The sequence below is a fragment of the Mya arenaria genome, chromosome 4 (genome assembly GCF_026914265.1).
Source record: "Mya arenaria isolate MELC-2E11 chromosome 4, ASM2691426v1".
Lineage (NCBI taxonomy): Eukaryota > Metazoa > Mollusca > Bivalvia > Myida > Myidae > Mya > Mya arenaria.
Window position 1 is genome coordinate 14,679,668 of NC_069125.1, and position 26,750 is coordinate 14,706,417.

The 26,750-nt window shown below is 33.8% G+C and overlaps 1 protein-coding gene across 1 annotated transcript; it reads right to left on the reverse strand.

Moving 5' to 3' along the window:
- Window positions 1–759: 759 nt before the first annotated feature.
- LOC128230651 (gamma-aminobutyric acid type B receptor subunit 2-like) lies at window positions 760–18,987 on the reverse strand. Its single transcript, XM_052943094.1, has 11 exons — window positions 18,742–18,987; window positions 16,707–16,844; window positions 8,106–8,288; window positions 7,660–7,761; window positions 6,963–7,028; window positions 4,319–4,516; window positions 3,085–3,146; window positions 1,995–2,166; window positions 1,490–1,550; window positions 1,208–1,300; window positions 760–931 (listed from the first exon to the last, which is right to left on the reverse strand). Exons 1-11 carry the CDS (start codon window positions 18,985–18,987, stop codon window positions 777–779), a joined length of 1,476 nt encoding a protein of 491 aa, XP_052799054.1. The 3' UTR covers window positions 760–776.
- Window positions 18,988–26,750: the final 7,763 nt, after the last annotated feature.

Sequence of the window (26,750 nt, forward strand, 5' to 3'; positions counted from 1 at the left end):
TGATTTGATGGTCATCTATCAAGTTTGTTTGTTTTTTAAATCCAGCCCCCTCATTGAGGTAAAAAATGACTCAATACCGGGACTGAATTATCAAACGAAGATGTGATCGCAAGATGCTTTCCCTTGCCCTTTGCAAGTTTTCCTTATATAGATGTATACCATCTTTTCACTATATTGGAAAATAAACCATGTTGGCGTCGATCAATTCGTATTCCATTACGCAATGACAAACATCATTTGCAAAGTTCTACACTCATAAGTTTGTAATATGACAGTCCATATCACCAAATAAATTATATTTCTATTGCTGTATTGTCCAGCTATGACAACCTATATCACCTAATATTTCAATTTTCAATTGCTATATGGATGACCATATTCTGAAAAAAATAGTTCTTGATAACATCTGTTAGCTGATATAACCCCATTACTTAATTTCTTGCACTTAATGATCTGCAATTTGTCCAACCCTAAGGAAATAAAAGCTTTTACGAGATCTCGGCGTCTTGTCATTAAACGTGGACTTTTCTAAAAGAATCGATCACAGTCTGTATCTTTTATTTTAGTGTAAACATCTCATTCTTTTCCTATGCCAAAATGACAAAGTTTTATAAAATTTGCGCTCGAAGATTAATTCAAAATAATGTGATAAAATTGCATTCAGAATAAACAAGAAAGGCCATACTAACTTTGTGCGTCTGACCCATATTGATATTTTTTTGGAGACATTGCATATCCGAGAGGACGGAAACTTAATATCGAGTACAGCTCGTACATCACCTGTGCTCACGGAAGATGATGTTAATGACAAGAAAAAACACCGCAACAATGACGCCCATCCCCGAAAGAGTACACATGCTATAGTAGATCCCTTTAGGTACACGCTGAAATTCCTCACGAACGTGCTTCCGGTCGATAGGGGGGCCATTCTCTGTAATATGATTTGTGATCAAATATATCATTGGATGTGCTATATTTTCTAATCTTTACATGTCCTACTCTGTTTTGAAACAAAAAGGAAAAGTGTAAAAATAGTGTAACGATATCTAAATACATGTAGCAGAAAATCAGTTTTTCATTTCAGCTTTATTACTTTCAAAATATCCATATGCAAGTAATTTTAGATGGTCATTGAATGTTGTATTCTTATCTAAACATCAAACAATTCCAAAAAAGTCAATATTAAAATGTTATTTATTTAACATACCGCCCCTCCAGATGATTGGCCGACTGTCTTTACTCTTGTTTGTGATGACGTCATTAATTCTGTGGTACTCGTAGATTTTCACCATGTCTTCACCTGAAATTAAATGTCTCTTGAAAGATGCTCAGGTAGGATTGAGTTTAATTGTATCCATTCGATTTTACTGCAAACTCTGCGCACCTCTGTGCCGTTTACCGTGCACAAAGACTGATAAAATTGATGCCCAATAGAACAATAATTTCACTAAAATGTAAACAAGCAAATAAAAACATACTTGTGGCTTACCCTGGTGTTGCTCAAAGAGGACAGATCCAACCCTGTCACCGCTGCTGAATTTAATTTGCCCCTGAAAGTACCACAATGAAAACAATAATACCCATTCTAGCTCGACAATCTCACTTAATTTGAATCCCAATATCTCCCGACAGCAATTAAACATCAGTATAACTTTTTAATGAAAGGCTTTATGAGACCGGAGGCACTAAGTTATCATGTTTTCGTTTGGCATCAGCTGGGAACAGCTGGGAACAAATTGATTAGAAACAAAGCATAACATTCACCTGGAAGGCGTCAGAGGCAAAGGCAGTTTGGAACAAAAGTAGAAGAAATGCATACATGGTTCATATGGTTGTGTCAAGTCCTTTCATAAACACTTTTACAGACATAATAAGAACAATTACACAGTGATAAGTTTCATTAAATGGATGTTGACTGTTGGGCGTGTCACTGTAGTTTCCATTGTGTTGATAATTAATCAAAATATATTTTATGAATTGTAAACGTAACTTACGGTGACACCCCGAAAGTTTGTATCATTAAGAGCTGCAGATATCCGATCTCCGCTTACGAGGTCCCGACTTAGATGGCGTCCGGAAGGTCGGTCCCGATCCAACTTCCGGAGGAGGGCGTCCACCGCCTTAGCGATCACCCATACACCGTCGAACGCGTAGCCATGGTACTTGCTGAATATAAAAAAAACCCACAAAATAATGGGAGTTTTATGAGTACCATCAGAGTCATTATTTGTCTGCCCAATTCAATGACTAAATAGATTTTAAAATGCTTATTCATTTCAGCGATATTTACAACCACTTTTGCAAATTGTTCAGAGACATTTATTATATTATTTAGTACTTGCTTCTCTGTTGTTGTTGATGTTTTGAGTCAAAATAGAAGTAACTCGGACATTTAATTACTTATTGACCTTACTGTGTATGTGCATATTGACTCTGAAAATGTATGAACACAATTTGATTTGAATATCGTGATCAGTTTTGGAGTTATTGCATAGATAAAGGTGTGTACATGCCGACCACGACGCGACTTATGCTATCACAATTCGTCAACTGTTGTTCGTGATAACCCTACCATAGGGAAATAACATATGAATAATCCTCATTTTCATTTCCTTTTAACTTTATACTGTTCGACAAAAGATGGACATGTACTGCTTTATTCTAGATTTTTTGAGGGCACATATTAAACTTCATAATAAAAATTTGTCATTTTTATATAGACTTTAACAGTTAACAATGGAAATACGTTTAAAGTTGTGTAATGTTTGCTGTTTTGTAGCACTGTGTCTCTTGTTTAGTGTGTATCTGTATATTACATAGGAGCTTAGTTAAATTGAAGTTATAGGACTTGTTCTTATAGTTTCCATTTTTTATATTTTATTCACGAAGTAAGCTTATCTTCAATTTATTCTCTACATGGACATGTTCACTTAATTTGCTTCATTGCCAAGTTATAACTTCAAGCAGTGTACGCACATCAGCAAATAACGATTTAGACATTAATTTAATTACATAAATGTATGTCTAGTATTAAAAATCTTTGATTTCGTCAAAATACATTTCAAACAGTAAGTGCACTGTCACCTGTATGGACTCCCAGCACGGCGCCGCATTCGATTATACTCCTTGTGGTACTTTTGAGGCGTCTGTAATATGGAAAAATGAGTGAGAATTATACCATTTTTAATTCAGAGCACTTTTAAAAGAAAATGTTGCATTAAACATACTTAGCCTTATTACTTATTACGTATTCTTTAAATTAATGTCATGTTTGAACACTCTATGAGTGTTTGAAACTTTCAGCTCAATATATTGTATACTTGATTGAAGTTGACGAAGAAGTATACCATAACATTATCATGTGTTAACTGTTCTTTTGACCAGAACAAATCACTGAGTAATAATCATATATAATATATAAATATCAGCTCTCTATTTTTTGAAGAAATGAAAGATCTATATATCTGTGTTAAAAAAACAAGTAGCGTTCTTTGCCGATTTTACACATTCATGTGCTAAACTGTCTGGAAATCATAAACCTCATGGTGCTGTGCCTTCTTATGTAACCATCTTACAAATCTTAATAAAGAAAACGGAATTATCCTTGATTGCAATCATTATTGAGTCACAAACTTGTTATTGTTATTATATTTACTGCAGCCTTACATTAGTCCATTGTATATTTCTAGTTGTGTAAGGTAAATTGATCCGTCAGACAACTTTCCAACATAACTCATTAAAACACTGATTTCAGCTAAAACATTGAATGATTAAAACATTCGGGTTTTCATTCTCTCTCTCCATAGATGAAAAAATACCATTCGTAATTCCAAAAGCAAAATATGTGCCTTTTCATGTTTGTTTTAGTTCATCATGTTTTTCCCATATTTTCAATGAATCGATACTTCGGTATTAAATTTATTGATTAATGTCGAGTTATTCAACGCAAGTGCAAGTGCAATTTATCTGGCAGTCCTAAAAACCTGGCCGTGTTTAGATTCAAAATTATTTGTTTTGATATACACATACTTCGCATTATCGAAACAATACATTAATTTGAAAAACGCAAGCTAACGTAGATGGGAAATGCAGAATGTTGGAAGAAATGTATTGACAGTATTGGGAAGAAACTCAAGAGCTTTTTCGAAATCTCGTTTTTGTCGTTTGAAGCTGCTATGAAATTTTAACTAAGTGTTTTGAAGTGTTTGCAGCGTCAAATTATGTTTGTTTTTTTAGAAAATGTTTAAATATTTTGGTAGATAGTCGAGGTCGTTTGTTATATAAAACACTGATCAAAAATTTAAAAGCTTCCACTGACCAGGCCTGACTCTGTGCGCCTCTTACTACTGGAGAGGGGGAGTATGTCAGTAGAGATGTAGCCATATATGGTGGTGTTAAGCTCCGCTAGCGAACATGTGACATTATGGGTGGTGTCCTCGAATGTCCACCACATTTTCCGGTACCCGCTTAGAATGATCCACTGGTACTTGGGGCCGTACATTCCGTTCTGATACGCCTAGAAAATAACAATAAACAGCCTTTCAATGCATACAGTAACTTCAACTACCATCAACTAGGACTATAACTTTTGAAGTGCTATCGCCACGCAATTTTGTATAGTTTGATCATTATTAAGATCCCAGCGTCTAGGCAGTAATTGAACATATATAATGAGAGTAAAATAAATTACTTTAGGGTAATTTTAGGCATGTAATCAGTCGGAGTAAAATTAAACAGATTGCATGGTAGTATACGCCATTATTTGCACGAACATTTCTTTCAATACGGACATACCAACACTCATTAAATTTCGAATAGCAATGCCTCTGGGAAACAAAAATGAATAAGTGATATGCCTATATTGCACATAATCACATTTCACAGGGGAAATAGATGAAAAAATATTAAAATATTCTCAATATAGAAAAAAATCCCTTTTCTCTCAAATCATTTGGTTAACAAAACCGCTATAATTATTATTGTTGCGTGATGATATTTGAAGCCTTGAATAACCAATCGCCACTATACATTTCGAAACTTTACTTTTTGCTGTTGTACCACATCTCCTCTCGTCCCTTTTCATTCCCTGTCTCACTCCTCTTGCAGAAACATCTTCATCTCCTGTCCTTTCAGTGACCTGCTTTCCCTTTCTCTTCCAGTCATCACCCCCATCTCTTCAACAAATTATCATTATCTTATGACAATCGCGCATTTCTCCAATCTTCATTCTCTCAATTACTTGTTCCTTTCCATCTCATCAAACATCTTTCTCTTAGTTTATTCCCTCCCCTTATTTTCTTAGTTTCTTTCATCGCAGTCTCTATCTTATCATATCTTATCCTCTCTTCCCATCTCTTACTTCAAGTTGCCTTTTTTTGAAATCCTGTTTATCCAATTTTCTTCTAGACTTAGTTCCTCATACCCTCCCCTCTCGTCACTTCCTGCTATCCATATCTTCTACGTTCTAATTCTCTTATTTACAAAGTTCCATTCTGCCCATCCATCATCTCCTTCTACCTCTTTCTCTCTCCCCTTTCCTCACTATGTTTACCCCTAACCAGTGTATATTAGCCAATGCATTCTCATTCTTCCTCCTTCTCTCGTTCCGCTCCTTATTAGATGAACTCTTTTACATACCATAAATATTCCCATCCTCATATTATCCGCTTCTATAATCTTATCCACTGTCTCATTCTCCCGTTTCTCGCATTTGCCTTCTTGTACCCTTTTTAATATCATATATGCCCCCTTCCCCTTATTTTCTTTGTTCGTATCATCCCATCCACTCTTTCATTCTAACTCCTCATCCTTTACATTCCCCTATCCAAACCCTTCTTTCTTACTTACGTACTTCTTTTTAGCCCATATACCCTTGTATTCCACTTTGAGGAATCTCATGTCCCTCCCCCATGACATTTTCCTCCTCGGCTTTCTTTTCCGCATGCACATCAGGTGGCAAAGTACTAACATTTATCAATAAAATAAAACTTTTTCAGTAAATGAATAATTTGATTTGTAAACAATCATCAAGTTTTAAGAGATAAGTACGAGAGTGAATATTTTTCTTTCGATTTAATGTTCAAAGTTAAACACTTATAACGATCGTTAAAATGTTTCATGTCTTAACTATTTGTGCAAATGTCCACTGCAATTTAACTTTAAAGAAAGAAATGATCCAGCTTATGATAATTCTTCTTTTTCTTAAGAAACTCATGAATTATATCGACAGTTAAATTGATTTAGGATTATGTCTATAGTATCTGGATTATTTCCAAGCGGCACATATTTATCTCTGAAAATGAGTTATTTTTCTAATTGAAATAAACCCGTCTAGCTTGATCCACCTCCTATAGACGGGGATCTGTACATCTCAATTGTGACATTCAACGACAGCCTTCATTATTTCAATTGGCATTTATGCTTCCCCATTTGTAACGCATCAATAAAGAATTACTTTATGGCCCGTCCGAGTTCTTGTTCTAATTATTGAATTATTTCATCATAGAGATGATAAGTTAAGCTTTCATTTGTACAGACACCGGATATAGGGTCTGTGATACCTCCGGATAAAGCCACACACTAACAAGCAAAGTGAAGACTCTTCTGGGTTTATATCAAATTTGGCCAGAGGCAATAAATGAAAGTAAGACGCCGACTAACAATAACAATCAGTATAATCATGTCAACCCTTTTTATAGTTGGCCTTTAGGTTTTAGGTTTTTTCATTAAACATTTGTTCACTTCACTGTAATTCAACTCCTTATAAAACATAGTTCATACTATGTTTCAACTAAACTGTACATATATCGAGTTATGCTACTGAACCTGCAGGGGAACACCAAGTCGACAAAATGCTTCTAATTGCACAAAGATCACATTGATAGATCATATTATGGTTAAACCTTTTATACACAATACAAACATACGCATTATCAATAGTACAAACATCAACTCGTACTTACATGGCAGAAAACCAAACGTGCCATTTGTTCGTCGAAATTCCCTATAATTATACGCACGTCTGTCCTCTAACAATGGAAAAGAAAACAGGTGTAAGTAAGACCGGTTTGAATGTGCATCGCGTATCAAACATGAAAAAGTATGATCTTCTATACAACATAGACAGTGTAGTGTTTTAAAAGCGTTGTTAGAATGATGCTCATCTTTACAGAACATAAAGGGTAGTATATCAAACAAATTATTATTGGAATAGCGCTCTTTTTACCTTGTGTAGTAATTGCAAATCAAACAAAATATATTCGGAATGATGTATTTATTAACAGTACAAAGTGATGTTAAACATCTTATATATAACAACGCATGTAAAAAAAGAATGTGTTGACATGTTAATTAAAATGGTATCAATTTTAATCTACCACATGAATAACTTCAAAATAGTTTTCATTTTTTAATAAGCCTTCGAACAATGGTTGCGCACTTTTGTAATCTTAAGGTTTGCGTTACATGATGACGTTTGTTTTGTTATTAGGGATGTGAGTTTAGAAACGAAATACATTGAAACGATACATAAGATACATAAATCATCATACAGATTGAGTAGAAAGCTTATAGCTAATATAAAAACCCACCTCAATTGAACTATATGCACAAATAGCGATACCACACACTATCCATTATGTGTTAGCGTCTAAAAGGTACCTTAAGTTCTTTGATGGCGTGTTCAGGATCGTTGACAAAGGCGACAGATTTCACAATGTCAATATCCGCTTTCTCCAACAGCGACGCAAGATTGTTGTGGGCCTAGAAAATTTCAGATATTTCATTTTTGGGTAAAAGATGCATGAAACATATCACTGAGTGTGTTGAAGCTATAGAACAATGTGATGCGTGTATATGTCTTCACGAATCCCTAGAACACAAATACTAAAACGAGTTATATTAGAACATAGCAGAATTAATAAAAAAAATCATCCATTATACATGTTTATAAACACTTCTACAGCTTGTTACTGGATGTCAAAGACGCAATGTTCATTCTAAAAAATTAGAAATTTATTCCAAACACAACTCATTAACATGACAACAAGGCTCTGACTGAATACCTCGTCTTTTTATTCGAAACACATGAGAGTAACACTACGTACATGTCCATATCTAGCCGTTCCCTTGGTGACTCCCTGGAAAATGGTTCCCACGGTGGTCCAGTTGAATTCTTTAAGAAGCGCAAGACGAGCCGGGTTAAAGTCGTTATCGCTGGGAACCGTCCTGTAGAAGTTGTGGTACTTTTTTCGGTCCGACAAAGCTGGGTCCATGTCGGCATAAGACAACTGCAAAAAATTTGGTGCACATGTTATATACAAACATTGATAAATGTTGATAGTATGTTATACATATATACATTGATAAACATTGAAGTGTATAGAAATCATTGCGATTGACTATTATTCAAAATTCTACTGGTTTTCTTTAATGTAATCCTCCAATTTGGTTGCTGTTTTTATGCTTCAATATCTCGTCAGATGTGGTTTTTAGTATGCAACTTTAGACAATCTCATGATCATGCATCATTGAATTCATTCACTGAATAGTAGCGTTATTTATACAATGCAATCCGATAAGCTGCATCTTTCTTAGATCCAATTAAGAGCAATATTGAATACATTCCTAGATTCTATCTATTTGCATATCATTTTACAAATTGAAGGTTTTTATCTTTCGCCCACAAATATATTCCAAGGACCACAATTCGTCTGAATACAACATTGATTTTTGGTAAGGTTTTGTCAGAGACCGCGTCTACAAAAGTCTGTCGCCAACATTAATAAGGCTCTGCCTTGTCAAAACTGTCAGGATTTATTTGAACTAATTTTCCAGAGAATATTTGATCAGCAAGTTTCCGAATTAATTTTGTTCTTTCTCAACCTATTGATCACATTCTATAAATCTAAATCGTATTAGGAAACTTTAATATGTTTGCGATGACAATTTTAGTCCCGGTCCAGAAGTTATATCGATATTGAAGTTCAGTCGAAATCCTTTCTAGTTTCGAAATCCGTTTGTCGGTATTAGTCGATTTAATTTTGGCAGAATATTGAATCATGCCGAGTTCGTAATTAGAACGATGGATACATAAAGAAATACAAAGTGTAGTTATAGCTTTTTTCCTTTGAGGTTTAAACTTAATCTTGCTCCTCTGAAGTAAAAGTTTATTATTCAAAACAACCATAGTTTGCGTTTAATCTTATTTTGGATCTCTATTGTTTACTAAAGCAAAGATTTTAGGACTTGTTACCTGAGTTTCATTTCAAAAAGACATCTTTGTCGTTAACCTTACGCTGCTAAAGAGTGCTTAGGTATAACCTTAAAGTTTTGAGCAGAATCTATGCTATACATGTATTTGTACGATATTAAAACCCAATGCGACCCAGAAGTGTTATATTTCATTGTACATTGAACATACTGTAAAAAAAGTCGGCCGGTATTTTATACAAAGTGTTGTTAGATATTTTCGTGTTTTCTTTTCCAGGACACCGAATGTAACATAGTGGTTCAAGAAAATAGTATAACGCTTAGGTCGATGTTAGGGGTGAAAGAGTATTTTGCATTATCTTTTATCTAAATAAATGAAAATTTGATATATACGAGACTGTTTTATGAATTGAAGAATCCGATCCGTATGACAAATAAATGTTTTTAGACTGGAACTTTGAAGTCAAAGTGACCATGCTTGAAGTTTTTACTATTATCAAGAGCGTCTACTGTTGTACGCCCGTTTTATGTTTAGGACCTCATGTTTGGAGTTAACTGGTAGAATATTAGCAAAAAGTAGAGAGCGGACACTGTGAATACAACGTTTGCCGATACATGGGAGACATTATGCCTATGTACATTCCGACAACATTTGGTGATGATTGGACAAAGTCTTTCAAAATTACTAAGCGGATAAGACCGATTTGAGGTCTAAAATTATGAAGCGATAAATCTCGATTGACACGTTCTACGAACGGGCGTATAAAGGCGCTACTTAAAACCAAACAGCAACCTACCGATGTCCACTGTTATAATAACACAATAAAGGCAAAGTAAACGCAACATATACATGTATAGGAATGATTATCTTTTTAAACATTCTGCCGTTTCAAACATGCACTGCAAATACCAAAATTCGCCTGTTTACAAAGTGGATAGGGCTTCCGCTTAGGAAACAACGTACAAAGTATTCAGTATCGACACTTAAACTAATAATTCTGTATTCATATCCAGTCCAAACTACAGAATGTATGTCGATTTTGGTAAAGCAGAAGAGTCCAAGCAGTTGACAAAGTTTTCGCCTTATTCTGAAAGAGTATATTAGAATTAGGTACTAATACAGGTGATAATCTTTGATAGGCGTTATTTCAATACCTAGATTTAGTTCATAGCGTAAATATTTTAGACCTGGATAAAATTTAAAGAGATTAGCTGTTATTTGTAGAGCTTCAAAAACGCAGGAGAAAGGTGCAGACGATATTGACACGTTTTCTCGTAGTCCATTTGAACCCTCTTTGGTACTCTGATGGGCAGAGGAGCGTTTGAGAAAAGCAATTCGGTTTGCCAAGCACTGTATAAAATCATGAAACTATCTTAAATGTTAATTACTCATATGAGCACCAAACATAGGGAAATTGTCATGAATATTGGTTCAGAATTGTTTATGAGATTGGAGCGGTGTGATTGCAAGATTTTTGGTAGATCTATGAGATTGATCAATCTCCTAATGGGGAAATCTTTCCGACAGTAATGATGCGATTTTATCTTAAACAAGTGTAACAGATTGGATTTTTTGACGTTTATGCAACAAAGTACGACTCTGATTGATTTAATATGCTTCATACGCGGTTTCCGATGTTTTGCTTGATAAATATGGTTTTGTCTGTCCTGTTCATAGAGTTAGGATCGATTAAGGTTAAATCTTATACACCTCAAATAATGTCGCCTGTTTTTATTGTTTTAAAACGTTTGAACCAAGTTGGAGCTTTAATTGTGAAAAGCAAGTTAACCGAAAGATGGCAGTATCGTTCAGGGATGGTACATTTTTTTTGTCTTATATGATTCTGATTATACATTATTTTCCTGGATGATACGTTTGACCTTTGCATCACTTAACACGGTGAACTGAAGTTTTGCTGATCAGGTCCGTGCTATGGTAACAATGGTATTTTTAATACCAACGTTAATATGGTTCTTCTACAATTGCACGAAGTGACTTATATATGAAGTCAAGCCTTCACCGATACGGCTCTTGTATTATAAAAATCATACACTATAAAAGTATTTTGATGAAATAAAGACAATATCTAAATACCGGTATAAAAAATACGTTATTTATTAAAATGATTTTGCTTCCATAAGTTTGCATAAGTTCGTCCCATACAATTAACAAAATGACGAGCGGTATCTGCTTATCGTTTGACCTTCTACCTAAGTGATAAATAACGGACCGTTAATGATTATTGTTTGAAATATTGCATTTTCGGTCTTCTTAATTGTTCAAATATTACTGTAGCAGTTTTCCATGCTGAATGAGAAACACAATGACAAGGGTATGAGCTCATGTTTTATTTACTTGAGTGTAATCTATAAGTTATCTTGCTATTCATGTGTACGTTGTATTTGACTGTGGCCCTACCCTCTTGCTCCTTGTTCAATAAGGCAAAACCACCTGATTACGTTTGATGCTATCCAAAACAAAATTAAAACAAAAATAAATATATCGAGTGTTCTTTGCTGCTCTTTAAATACTTATTTCATGTCCGCAGTATGGTATCCTTTGACGTTTAATTCCGTAAGTAATATAGATCCATATCGAGCTTTTCAATCACGAGAACAAATTGTGCAAGACGGGCGTACTAGTGAGGAAATAATTAATCTTCAATTCCCTTGACATCTGTGAGACGTATGTCAAACGTCCCATCTATTTCCGTGATAACTGTTAAACGATTGTCAAAGTAAGCACTGCTTTGCGTCATGGTATGGAATTTCATCGCATTGTTCAATTTGTTTACATGTTTTGAATTCTGTATATGCATGTCAAAGATAAATGGTGTCGTAAATTTAGTACTGAAATATGAACGATTCTATTGGATCTTGATTAGACAAACATGAAAGCCATTAACATATTTAAGCCAGTTGGATGCTTACATTACTTTATATAACACATAGTGAACAGTACAGTTTCAAGAAAATACGTCAAGTTTGTATTTAGGAAAAGGTGCAAAAAGAGCTGGCAAAAGCCCATATAACCCTATATCAATTTTAAATAAATAAACTTTTTCATTGTATTTTATACCAGTTCGTTTGATGCAACATTAATGTAGAAACTGAAAAAGAAAATCCCTTTGGCGCATCTTTTTCTAATTCCGTATGATACAGTAGCCTGGGGCGTATGCGCAAATATTCTTCCGCAACATTACGCGAAAGAAATATGACGTTTGTTAAGAAACACATGAAATATTATGTTTAGTTGGTTGATCGGTTGAATAATCGACTACCATACTTATCCCAATGTTTCATTCGTGACCAATTGATAAACAATCAATTAACTATTAACGTGTTGTTTTCTTCATTTATGTCGAACTTATTTCATGAATTTCAATGTTCCAAACAGAAGCAAAATATTAAAAGTAAACCAGGTGTATATGATGGGTTCTGCATCAAACAACGTGCGTAGTATTGAATGCAACTGACGCAATATTATTTTCACGCTATGACCACTGGATCATCAAAAACGGTACACTTCAAATAAAGGCATTTTGACATTAACTTATTTTTACTTTTCTTGGTACATTTTACCTTTAACTCTTTCACTGTGCATTGACTTAATACGTTCATTTTTAGTCATTTTATTACTATAGTTAAAAAAAAAATTAGCCCTTGAAAAGTCCGTAAAGTGACCCAAGTTCTAACGTTCGTACATACCAAAACATTTGGTGGTTACTTTTCCTTGCTTAAAAAGCAGTGCAAAATGTCGATGATAAATATGTTTTAAGTTATGTAGCATGGCTTCTTTGTAGATGAATAAAATCAAAATACAGAAATATGTTTCAAATTGTTGCATAAGAATACTGTGGGCATCTGTGTGAATAAAACCTTTTCCAAAGTCTATAAAAGTGCCTAAAATGTCGATGATAGAGAGTTTTTTTGTGTTATGTAGCATGGCTTCTTTGTAGATTGATAAATCAAAGAACAGAAAAATGTTTCAAATTCTTGAATACTGTGGGCATCCGTGTAAGTAAAACCTTTTCCAAAGTATATAAAAGTGGCTAATCGTTCGCTGGTACACCTAAAACAAGACACAGAATATTCCAGACATTCGTGACAAGCCAGAATTACTGCATGTAGACAATAACATGCGTGTCAGAATTGTTTCCACTATTTAATGGATATGGATTTTTTTTGTCCCTTAATACTAACGTTTGAAATATTTGCAGTGTCAATATTTGTTGGGTATGAAGAGGTCAAGTTCAATGGCAATTACTGTGGACTTTATTTAATTTTTGGAGTTGCTGTGTTTACTGCAGTGCTACCATGAATAATAATACAATGAAAACTACAGGGACACGTTCAGAAGTGATATACTTATGAAAAATCCTGTAAAAGAATAAAAAGCAAGGACCCAAATGGCATTTTACTAGAGAAACACCAGTATAATCACCACATTAACAAATATAGAACAAACAAACAAACAACACACGCATCAAAATAGCTTAACCGATAAATGATGGGATTACCGCCTTGGAGGGTTCACTGGAACACGACTCTACTAGGAGTTAATCCAGGTTTGTATTGCCAAAGCCTCACACTTGTCCCAATTTACAAAATTAAAACTATCAGCCTTATCAGAGCAGTCATCGATTTGAAAACAATGTAAAGTGAAATAAATATAGCAGTTAAATTAAAAAAAGTAATCTCTAGTAACCAATGACCGTGTTCACAATTTTTTACTCTAATCGCAAATGACCTTCAGCGGCATTACATACTGAATGTCCCTCATACATGCAGATATCTGTAAAGGCTATATGAATTTTTGCGGTATTCTTAAAGTATTATAGTTCAAGTTTAAATCTCCTAATATCAATATCAGTAAGAAACTTTGGGGTTTACCTATATGTTTATTATTATTTGTTTTATTGGTAAGTTTCCTCAACTTAATGCTTACTTTGATAAGATTTACCTTTTGCGTTTTTTCTTTATTTAGGATTGTTGGGAAAAGGGTGAGGTTTGTGCACTGGTTTAAACCCCCAGTAAATTTACAGTTTACTGACCGTTCCAAAGCGGTACCTAACAATCCTTGATAAACATACCTAGTTTTTTTATATACATATAGTATGTTTGTGGAGTTTTGTGCTGTTGTTCCATGTTTCTTGTTTGTGATTTTTTTTGTTTTTATGTTCTATGTCTTTGGCGTTTACCCAGTGCCATTAAACCGGGTTTATGTTTAAACGTTTTGCTACTGAGCTTGTTTCTGTAGTTTTTTGCATAAATATTCAAAGGGAATGCGTAGAATCTTTAACAAGCTATCCTGTCATTTATGACAAGTTTCATTTAGGCTCTGTCAATGTTGTGTCGGCTACCTATTGTTTTCTTGACAGCCGATAAGTAGATGACTTGCTTTGAATCTGCGTCGCATCCTGTTAAATAACTCACAATCTTAAGGTCACGGAAATGTTTAAGCGTAAACTATTGATCAACAATATTTTCCATATTTGTTTTTATATACCAATTACATTTATGCCATTAATTTCGACCGTGACACGTATATCAAAACATCAATACAATTACATCATAATGCTAGATAGGTATTGGAAGAATGAAATCAATCAATTCCATAACAAGAAATACGGTCCGTGTGAGATTCTCATCAACACAAGCGTTTTAATAAAACTGCGCAGAGAACAGGAAAAGCGGCGTTGTTGAGAGAACGAAAGCCCACAAAACCTCTAAAAGCTCATTAGTGACGTTCTGATGTAGAAATATTGCCAATCATCTATTGCGGGCTGTAAACTAGAAGGGAAAAGAGGAGGATTGTAGGGAGTGTCGTCGCAACACGCTGATTTTCGAAACTGTTTTATTTTAAATAGTTCAAGGTATTGAATTGAAGTCGTTTAGAATTGAAATGATGTGCTAGTTTGTATGACAGGTGACCATGTATCGGTCCACTTTAGATAAAAAGTTAATAATGCATTTAAATTCAAAGTAAAATTACAGAAAATTGTTTGCCACAAATGGCGCAATAAAACAACTATATTGAATGAGTAGGGATGTGTCTCAATAAAGGATTTAGAAGACTGCTGAGGATTTGTACAGACACAACGCATTTATTCGCTTGGTCTAGTAAACACTTTGCCTATCTCTGATTTGAATGACTTTAAAGCATTATACAAAGATCATGTGTAATGCTGGCACATAATCGGTGTAACGCATCAGCTTACAAGCAGTAAAATAACACACCTTTGTCGACAAATTTATGCCATAAAAACAACGTTTTTATTTTAAAATGGTTCCAAAGACATACATTTCATGTATTTTCTTTTCACTTGGTATCATAATGATTTAGTAGACCAATTTACATCCTTTTTAGCTTTATAGCGATGTTTCACTTAACTATTCTGGTTCAATTTTATACCATGTACCAGTGTTATTCACTTTACACCTTGCTCATTTGCATCCTTTTTATGTACGGCTCATGGAATTGATATGAACCGCTATACAATGGTTAATAACTAGAATGATTATGGGTTATCACAATTTATTTCATGAATGCTGATTTAATGATGCGTTGAAATACGTTTGAGTTTAGTTGATGTTTGTGTCTCTCAAGCCGTTGGCTTTATAATTCATACGTGTTCCAGTCTCGGTTTGCAATCCAACACATGCTAAATTTCTCTAACTTTATTTCCTTTTGTTCGTTTGTGCTTTTCCAATGCTTCGTTGTACTTATTGTATCATTTTGCTTAATAGCTTCGAAATTTGCTTGAGAAGCATCCATATATCTTTCGCTGAACCTTGTGCACATCGTTAAGTTTTTTTTTTGTTATATTTTGAAACCCTTTTTTAACCTATACGTTACTATCCTCCATTGTTTTACATTTCCAGCTGCTCTATTAATCCATTGTTTTAACTGATTTCACTGTTCCGTCCGTTTCTCGTACATTTCACTTATATTTTGAAAACACTCGCCTAATCTTCGTGTTATTTTACACTTTTCATGCCATTCTAAGCTTTGAAAATATTAGCAAGTTAATTTGTGAACAATAATATTAGGGATATAAATCATCGGCAACGCAAGAAAATCAGAACTACATTTTGAATGTTTTCGCATACACTTTGAGACTTATTATGATACTTAAGTCAGTTTCGACTGTTATATGATAATCTGAGTGTTTGCTATCTTGTGTTTCATAAACAATTTTTAATCCGACATACAGTAATTCAGCACTTCCAGGCTCAATGCACTGGGGAAATATCGACTGGAGAGTCTAGGCCTGAGAACGGTAGCTAAAACTTTATTTCTCACTCATTTTATTATTAAAAGGGGATATTAAACAATATCTTACTGTGTCTAAATGTCGATCCGTGAATTATTCTTTAAATATTTGTGTATGAAAAGACTCAAATCTAAATTTATCATATGAGCATATCATCTACCGATACTGCTTTAAAAGGTGTAAACGCATTATTTGTGTTGTTATACAAATGTTACCTACCAGCCAGACATTCCATTCCTTTGATATTTCAGCGATAGGTCCTGACACGGCTGAACACGCGTCTCCAAATACCATGACAACGGTACTGTTGCTGGCGACGAGGTCAAAGAAGAACTTTGTCGCTACCGCCATGTCACACTGGAGCCGAACCATTGTCAGTTAAAATATAAATTACAAAACATGTCTTTACACCATAGTTCATAGTTTTCAGTAGAAATTGTTTTATGGAGAGATCATTATAAATTGCGTTAACATTTTCGTGTCTTGAATAAAAGTTTTGCGTAAGGGGTAATGTTTTTAAAAATACATATTTCAATTCCTTGTTTTTGGATGCATACGTTTATGAATAGCTTGTTTCGTTACATGCCATGTTCTAATTTTTGTTCAATTAGTTTGCCGCATGAAATTATACCCCAGCGAAGGCATACGTTAATAAATCACGTCGACGGATATAACAGCACTTCAAATGATACATATAAAACACTATCTAAAGAATTATTTTAATAACCTGTCCCAGGAAATTGCTGAACTATGAAATAAAATGCCCTACAAGCTCATAATGCCGACAACAAATTTGATTTTCTGAGGACGGGTGGTAGAGCGTGTAAAAGCGGATATTAACTTACTGTTTCGGATCATATCAGCAGAACTCCCATGTGGGGTAATCGATTATACAAAATGCGTCTCAATTATGTGCTAGGAATATTTTTGTCAGAACGTGTATCGTTTTACTCCATGAATTTTATGTGTTATTTACTGAGAATGTAGATAAATATGATATCCCAGACTATTGCATTTTCATTTAAAATTTCACTGATTTATTAAATTTGAAATTTTAAAAGAATACATCCTATGGCTACGGAATGTGTTTTTGCATCTGATCTTTCTTTAATAATTATTTTTTAAAAGATAGTAACACAATCCGAACGAAATATTTAAAAATATATTAATATAATATATAATATATTATATGACCTCATTCATTTCTTTACTTAAGTCATTTTCTTAATTAGAATATCTTAGTGGTCGTATGGTATAAAACAAATCAAGTCTGATATTTTTTAATTGCATTGACTAAATTGAGAACTCATTCATTTTGCAATAAAAATCCAGACAATAAATACTAAAGTTAGGAAATCACTTAATATATTTTACCTATACCGGTCCAAAAATAGTATTGTCCTTACCAGCTCAAAGATAAAAACGTACACTTACATATTATTATTTATTTAAGGTCAGTACAAAAAGAAATGGCAAAGCGAGAATAAAACGCGATGTTTCACTATATGTTTTGTCCGTTCATTTCGGAGTCTGCTTTAAATCCATCTAAACAACATCTTTTCATAAGGCCAACCTCTTTAAAACTTTAAAATTTCGGAAAGTGTTGTTGTTAATCATTGAAATCAGACAGAGCGGGTACTTTTAAATGTCTTCTTCACGTGTTTTAGTGTCAGACGTCTAAAAAGATAATGTGAATAGTTGTAAAATACTAATTAAAATGTGACAGAGATGCTCTTTTTTGCTGAAAAAAAAATTAAAGTAAGTAATACATCCAATTAAGAAAAAAACGTTGCCAAAATACAAACTGTGAGTGAACCCCTTTTAAAGAGCGAATGTCAATATTGACCTATGTATCAATTGAATATCAATTGAAAATAAAGAATACAAGTAGAAAAATGACGTAGTGGCACGTGAACGGTTTGACTTCGGTGGGTATGAATTGAATTTCCAACCAGTCCGGTCAAATGTACAGAAATGTTTGTCTTTCTATATGCGTTTGTAGTAAAAATAATGCTTGTAGAAATTGACATATTTGGATCTCTAAAACAAATTCAGTCTATGTAATGAAGTGATTATAAATAATTTGACACTTTCGGAATTGAGCGTAAGTAGTTTGGTACAATTAACATTTTATGTGACGTAAAGTGAAAACACATTAATATATTTTTTACAAAAGACGATCAATGTTACTGTGCCACGCGGGTAATATTGATTATAGTGGTGATGCAAGGAAAACACACATATAAATACTTACTTGCGTATCGCTTTGGACAATGTCTAGATGATGTTTAGGCAGGATGGATGTCTCGTTGTTGATCATACCCAGAGCAAGTTCCACTGCAGGTTGAACTCCACGCCCGATGAGCCCTTCCGGGACCCTGTCTGACAACGGAAACAGGCCGGCGATCACAATCCGACCCATCTCACCTTTGCTGCCATCACAAACGTTACAAGGACACAGCGTGGACAGCAGTAAAACCAACACGCGTATCAAATCCATGATCATATTCCCTCAATTGTTACTATATGTTTTACAAAATGTTTCAGGCTATACGATAGTGTTGAAATTCATAACGCAAGCTTTTCTGTATTACATCGGTGTCATTGTTTATCCTCAATTATGTGAATTAGCACCAAAATCCTTTATGCTTCTTATTAATATCCTTGTACAGTGTTAAGCTAATTGTTAAAGGAAGCAGCTAGAGAAATGATCGTGTTCAGGAATTGCCGGAATTTGAAATCGCTTTCCCATAATACTCTCTGGAGACGTGCGATTGCTGAAAAGTGTTGTTTTTATCATTTAAATAAGACACTTCTAAAGGTTTGTCACTTTCCAATTCGAAATGGCACGTTGAAAGCAGACAACCGAATCAGTCAGTTATTCATATTTTATACCAAATGACAATATCAATACAATTCAATTTGAAAATTTATTTTAAACACAAACCCGCTTGTAATTAATCAATGGCACAACATTTTAATCATCCTTTAGCGTTAAAACACAATGTATTCCTGTTTTCATTGAACAATATGTTTTTTTCCACATTTATTCCAGTACGACAAATTAGTATGTTTTATTTGTATCAAATAGTGTTTGTATGAAATTGTCCGTTTTAAAGTATTATCAGATCTCATACAACCACTTTCGTTCCTTTACATAGTATTACAAGAATAATTCCAGAAAAATGTTACACCATTAGCGAAGGTTTCTGTCAACATGGGTTGTTACGAGTCTGGTCACATAGCAAGGCGGCAATATATCGGAATTTTCCATCCACTACGTTCCCTTAATCTGTCAAGTGTAGAGGTTCCAAGTTGCTTTGCATATCTCCAACAAATTATTGGTTACCGCTTTTTCTCAGTAAGTTGATTTTATAAACTTATAGAGATATCGGTTAAATCAGGTATTCGCGCCTTTTGTAAGGTATAGAAGGTTAATCTAAGGTTTATTTTCTCAATAAAAATACCGATCAAATCGAAGATGAATCCTGTCGTAAAAAATCTTAACTGATGATTCGTCTGGTTTTAAATTCTAGTGGGCCGATTTGCTGTTCATATTGGAGGCGTTTTTGAATAACGCTCCGTCATATAACATAGATTGTGTGTCTCAGGGCTAAAACACAATTTATTTTGAAGACAAATAATAACGCAGGGAACCATACGTTATTACAAGCTCATCAAAAGGATTGTCGTTAGCTTCAGGAAAGATATTGAATTTATTTCTTAAGCAAATATTATCAAGATAAGAGTCAAGACAAACGCCTTAATGTTCTACATTACATAAGCTGCACAATTCAAAAATTAATGTCATTACCAGTGAAAATGCAAACATTTGAAGTAACGATTATGAATATTGCTATGTTTAAAACAGCATATTTCTATAACGACCCGATATCTAAAATTGGCATTATTTTGTATTATGTTAGCCATAAACAACGATGTAAATCAGTTCAACCGAACAGTAGAGCTGATAATAAATAGTAGGAAAGTGTTTCTATTATTCATACACATGTGTAGTCACGGGGGGAACAAAAACATTCACACCAGTACAGCGCTTGCCCAGGGATTATGAAACATCAAGGTTATTTAACCTAATATTTATTAACAGGCATGTTTCTCTATCTATGTGCTAACCAATCAAAGTATGTGAAGTCATGTTAAGTTTGATTTTATATCGAACAATACGCTCGATTACAATGCAAAGAATGAAAAGGTAAGCATCAAGTGATCCGGAGCAATCATTTTGCTCTTAGACACTATGTCGTTGATATCACAGATATATTTTTTTTTCTTCTTGTCTTTGAACATTACTAAGCTAATTAATAAGTGACATTTCAGACAGTAAGCGTTTGCTGTGAGGAGAAATCCTCATGGCAAGCAAAATATTCGCCGTTAGTTTTCAATAGGGTAATAAAAATGCCCTTGATTGGTATGCATTAGAAGTTGATGCGAAAGAAGCTTTCTCATCACACTTGAAAAGATGTCAAAGCTAGGGAAGAGTCATCACCTGGCACGATATTTAGGCACCCTATTGTTGATTCCAAAACTCAAAGTATAAAAACTTTGATAATGTCATAATATGATGTTTCTTTTGTTTTATGGTGTTTCCTTCATTAAAACATATGGCTCAAATATCATCAAAATAATTTAATCAATTTTCAAGATCGATCTCTAATCATATTCTCACATAAATCTGTTAGTATGTTTCAAAAATGTATTGTTAACTTGTTTTTAAAATCGCATTCTCTATTAGATTATGTTGTTAGAACTATTTGAAAAAAAATAATTTTATAGACAAACAAATTCACGGCAAAACTTAAACTTTACTCCACTTAATTTTTTTTTAGTATGGTATCACTTAACAGACGTTTTCTTGCAAGTGGGGTGGTGTTTACAATGTTGCACTTATATATCATGCTCAATAATTCAGATTAGTTCAAAAAAAGAAGGCAATTCCATTCTACAGTTTTGAAATAACAAACGTTGGAATAAGTGTTTAATCAGACTAACCAAAATACATTTAAAGATCCGAGTGTGGTTGGATAAATGATTTTCGGTTTAGAGATCCGAATGAGGTTGGATAAACGATATGCGGTTTAGAGATCCGAGTGAGGTTGGATAAACGATATCCGGTTAAGAGATCCAAATGAGGCTGAATAAGCGATATGCGGTTTAAATATCCGAGTGAGGTTGGATAAACGATATCCGGTTTAAAGATCCGAGTGAGGTTGGATAAACGATATCCGGATTAGAGATCAGTGTTAGGTAAGATGTAAAAAACGGTTTAAAGATCAGTATTATGTTTAAAGAACTAAAACCGGTTAAAACACAATCAGTGACCACATCATGTGTATGTATGATATCCTTATATATTGTCGTTACATACATTTGCAAATGTACTCACATTTTACCGATATAAGTATACCACTTCAAACGCTCTGATTTTGACAAAAGGCCAGACCCTTTTTTTTCCTTTTTTTTATAATTTCAATACTATCGCGACAATATTCCTACGATAGGTTATTTTTCGCACGCAATAATATACTGATGCAAAATGCAATGTTCCGCTAGAATATTGTCACAGAGATGTAATTTTCAGCGTTGTATTAATAAAAGGAATCGCATATGTAAACGGATTCAGGGTTTAGAATTAGGTCAACATTTTCCGATGGCTTCTGAATTGCAAATTAATGCAGCGTATAAGAACATTTTGTTGATTAATTGTATATAATCAAAAAAGATATGATATATAACACAGCATTTTAACAGTTGCATCATAAAGAATGGTTGGTTAATTGTAAAAGAGGACATGATTTATATCACAACATTGACAACATGCAGCATAGAATGTAAGTTTAATTCTAAATTAGGATATAATACATATATAACACTAACTTTAAACAAATATTACAGCATTTAGTAAATGTATGGTTGGTTAATTAAAAAAGGTGTTTGAAAAACTAATACAGATATGAAAGCATGCATAAATATATGGCTGCTTAATTGGTAAAAAGGGTAAGATAGATAGAACATCATTCAAGTAAAGTATTCCTGTATAAACAGATGAGTTGAATTTATACATCACTCTTGAAGTTAATTTGTAGAAGTGCAAGCTTTTTGAAGAGTTCTGTACGTATGAACAAACCAAAATTGTAAGCGCATTATCTACCCTGGTAAACCCAATTTTTGCTTGCCACGTGCGGTAGTAAGAACAATGTCATGTTACAATATAGCCATATTAATAAGAGTTCTTCCTCAAAGCAAACATGTATAAGACATTTATAAATTTGGCTTGCCATGTCAGATAGTACTGCATTACTCTTTTGCTTACTGTGTGATGGTCGTGCCATAGTAGAAAGAACACAATCTTGAAATAAGTTCTGCTGTGACCGAAGCGAAGTCCAGTACGTCATACTAGACACAACAAACGATTAATATCTGATTTCAAAGATGTGAATAAAGTTGTTATCGTATTGAAAAATTCCATTCTTCTGAGTTGCAGTAGGTAGGACAGGAAATTAATTTACCATGTTATATTCCAATGTAGCCGATTATCGTACAAATGAGGTCCGATCAAATACCATAATTGTAAATTTAAAATTAAGCTCAGACTATATATTATCTGTATGAAAATGGTATTTTATATAGTCTGTTTTTATTTATGACTACGCTTGGTGGTAGATATTTTACATGTTGCTATATAAAGAATGGCGTTATGCAGCATGAACATATCTTAAAACATATTCCAATTCGCTTTTGTCTAGAAAATATTCTCGGAGAAAACACAACTACTGCTAATGAGGATAAAGTCTGGAAACGGTCTTTTTCTAACATCCAATCACGTAGGGCCTTAAGAATTGACAGAATGGAATCTTAAATACTTCCCCACAATCAATGGCTTTTAAGCTGACAGAAACCAAAGCTGTTAGCAGTTAGCACTGAGAATACCGCCACTTAGTATAAGCTTTCATAGACTTTAGATTTAAGCACACGTTATTGATTAGACTTAAGACAACATCTTTAACAAAATCGTTAGATGCTTCCATTCACATCTGCACGTGCACTTAAGTTACGTGCCAACCAATTTTTCATCTCCGTAATTAAAAAAAAAGGATTGGCCCAACCTGATATTAATTTTGAGAGATGGCTAGGTAGTAAGGATGGAAAACAAAAATTAAAGTGTGATCACCGAAAAGGCTTGATACCAAAATAAAATGGCATTCAAAATGGATATCGGTTACCTTAAGAATTGAAATGCTGGTGGAAAGCAAACACTGCTGCTTTTTATCGTTTCAAAGACACTACTCCACATTTATTTCAAAACACTTTACTCAACTGTTAATGTCAAAGTAGGAAAACACTGATGTATTTACGTTAAGTATTGTAGTATAAACCATTGCGTTATCGATGTTTATATAAACTCAATACTCTGGAAGGGTTAAAAAACTATACTAAAAGCAGATTAATATACTTTAAAATGTAATGATCTCTTAATAGAAGAAAAACAGTCGTTCATGGCAGTAAATATTACTTTTCAAAATATGCATAGACAAGTTCAATGACATGTTTATAAAATATTCTTATTCAGCACGTGTAACCCTTCCCAAAAACATTATTATTAAAAGTAACGCCAATGCAGATTTGATTTGATTTACTGTAAAACATTCGAATCTCAAATACACTTGAAAAATTGATTCCTAGCAGAAATTTATTTCACTTAAATATAAATATGTTCAGCAAATGCGAAAAGAAGAAAAACCATGTCTTACCCTGGTGTTGCTAAAAATAGACAGACCCAGTCTTGTCACCGCTACTGAATTTGATTTGCCCCTGAAACTACCATAATGAGGACAATAATGCCATTTCCAGCTCGACAATCTCACTCAATTTGAATTCCATTGTCTCCAGAGAGCAATTAAACATTGTGACATCAGTATGAACCTTTCATAAATGGCTTGACGAGGTAGGGGGCACTGCGCAGGTTTGCTTTCGTATGGCATTTTGTAATATTCACTTAATAGTCGTCAGAAGAAAAGCTTGATGGATTGACATCAACATAGTTTATTTTCACACACTTTTGAAATTTGAACAATATTACAAATATAATAAGTCAAAAGCACACATGTATCGTACGGTTTTGAAGAAATAAGCAGAAAAACAAAACATTGAAGAATAACATCGAAATAAATGTATATTGACTACTGGGCTTGTCCCTGTAGTTTCCATGTAATAACTTAATTTCCAGATTTTGTTATGCATTGTTGTCAATAAAAAAGAGGAAGAAACAAACATTTCCTGCATAGCAACATTATTGTGTTACCATGAATACCATTGCTATTCTAAGTTAATTTTTTGTAATCCTATGTTCGTCATATATATCCACATCCCTAGTGTATCGCAAATTGTTCCGCCAAACAGTTTGCAAACATACTTCTACATCCATTGATTTCAATTATAGTGTTAAATGATTAGATTATTTGCTAATTTCATTTTCCATTTCTTTCTCCAGAGACGGACAATTCCCATTCTGAAATATTAACGCAAAGGAAACGCCTATAACAGGTTCAATTTTTATACCCGCATAATTAATTTTATTTAAGTATACAATTTGCTGTAAAATATAACTTCTTCTTTTTCTTAAATGCTGCTTATAAAATGCCGTTATAGTAAATCAAGTACAGCTGAATCCATATAACAGTCTGACAAAGCTGCTCGTGTTTGAATATATTTAAATACTGATGAATAGCTTCGTTACTCACACAATATCGTCATAATCTCTTCTGATTTGTAGTTGTTTTGAATTGATATATAAGGAGTTGATTGCATCGTAAGACGAGCTTTGGTTGTACTTTTAAACATCTTATTAAACTTTTTTTACATATATTGGTGGGGTTGGACTTTATTTTCCACTTCTATTCTAGACCACAATCAAAGCCAATTGTACAAACATTGATATACATAATTGACTTCAATTGACCAATCCTGACTCTGTGCTCCTGGTGCTATTGGAGACGGAGTCCTGATAGCCCACCAGTTCTTTCGATACCGCCTACGATGATACACTGGTACTTTGTGCCGTACATCCCATTCTGATATGCCTTGAAAATTACATTAATAAGCTAATATTTCACTGCTAACAATGCAATACAAAGAAGTTGTCGAGGTAACATTGAAATTTTTTATATTCTTGTATACCATGGCAATCGTAAATAGCAAAGAGTCTAGACAGTAATTTGATACATGTAATAACATTATCATAATATACGTTATGGGTAATATGAGTTTTGGAATAAGTCAGAGTAAAATACTACATACTGCACGCTTGTATCGGCAATTCTTTGCATGAACATACTTCTGTATCAATACGGACTTGCCAGCACTCATTTTCATTTCGAACAGCCATTGCTTCGATATCTCTGGAATACGAAAAAGAATCATAAATATGGGTTTTGCACATGATCAAATTAAACTGGGGAAATAGATATACAATTCGTAAAGTACTATCCTTAAACAGAAAATATGTGTATGTGCAAAATTCATCATTAGTCGTATTTATAAGGAATCTTTCACTAAATGCAAGATTGCATATTTTCTTAATACAGATATTATAGAAATATGTCAATGTTAAAGCACTAAAAGGATATAAAAATATGCACACTAGTGACCATCCACTTTAACCAAATCTCTTGCAACTTCAAAAAAGGAGCTGCCATTATCTAGTTACAGAAACCTAATGAACCCGTCTGATGCCACTTTTCAATAATATAGGATGGTAAACCTTCAGAACAACATAAATATTACATGGGCATGATTTAATATTAAACTTTCAATAACTTTTTAAGCGCCACCGTTCGTTTCGAAACTTTAAATTCAGCCTCGTGTGTGAAATATATATACATACCGTCTTCATCTCGAGCGCATTTTGTCAAATACCGGTAAAGTACTTTGAAATTTCGATGCGATGTGTTTCGTCTTTAAGTTGTATGTGAAACAAATATAGTTTACAAACACGGGTAATTGAATCGGAATCGCATTCTCTAATATGTCAATTTTATTCCTCCTTTCATTTACCCTTTCTTCGTCCTTCCTTTCCTAACACACTCTTTAACCGCATTCGTTCTTCTGCATTCCGTTTCCATGGCCCCCTGTCAGTTTTCTGATGTGTTTCTTCTGGCCCACTTCGTTCTGTTACCTGATAACCCTATCTCTACCACTCATTTAATGCATCTCTTTAACACGTTTTATTATCTGGAGTCACATGCG

What these genes read in the sequence shown, in the direction of transcription:
- LOC128230651 (XM_052943094.1), bottom strand. Translation starts at nt 18,987, where the DNA reads ATGGATTTGATACGCGTGTTGGTTTTACTGCTGTCCACGCTGTGTCCT. An exon ending in AGGAATGGAATGTCTGGCTG is followed by an intron (nt 8,289 to 16,706) that starts GTAGGTAACATT and finishes AATTTTTTGCAG; the next exon opens with TTGTCTTATGCCGACATGGA. An exon ending in CCTCTTTGAGCAACACCAGG is followed by an intron (nt 1,301 to 1,489) that starts GTAAGCCACAAG and finishes ATTTAATTTCAG; the next exon opens with GTGAAGACATGGTGAAAATC.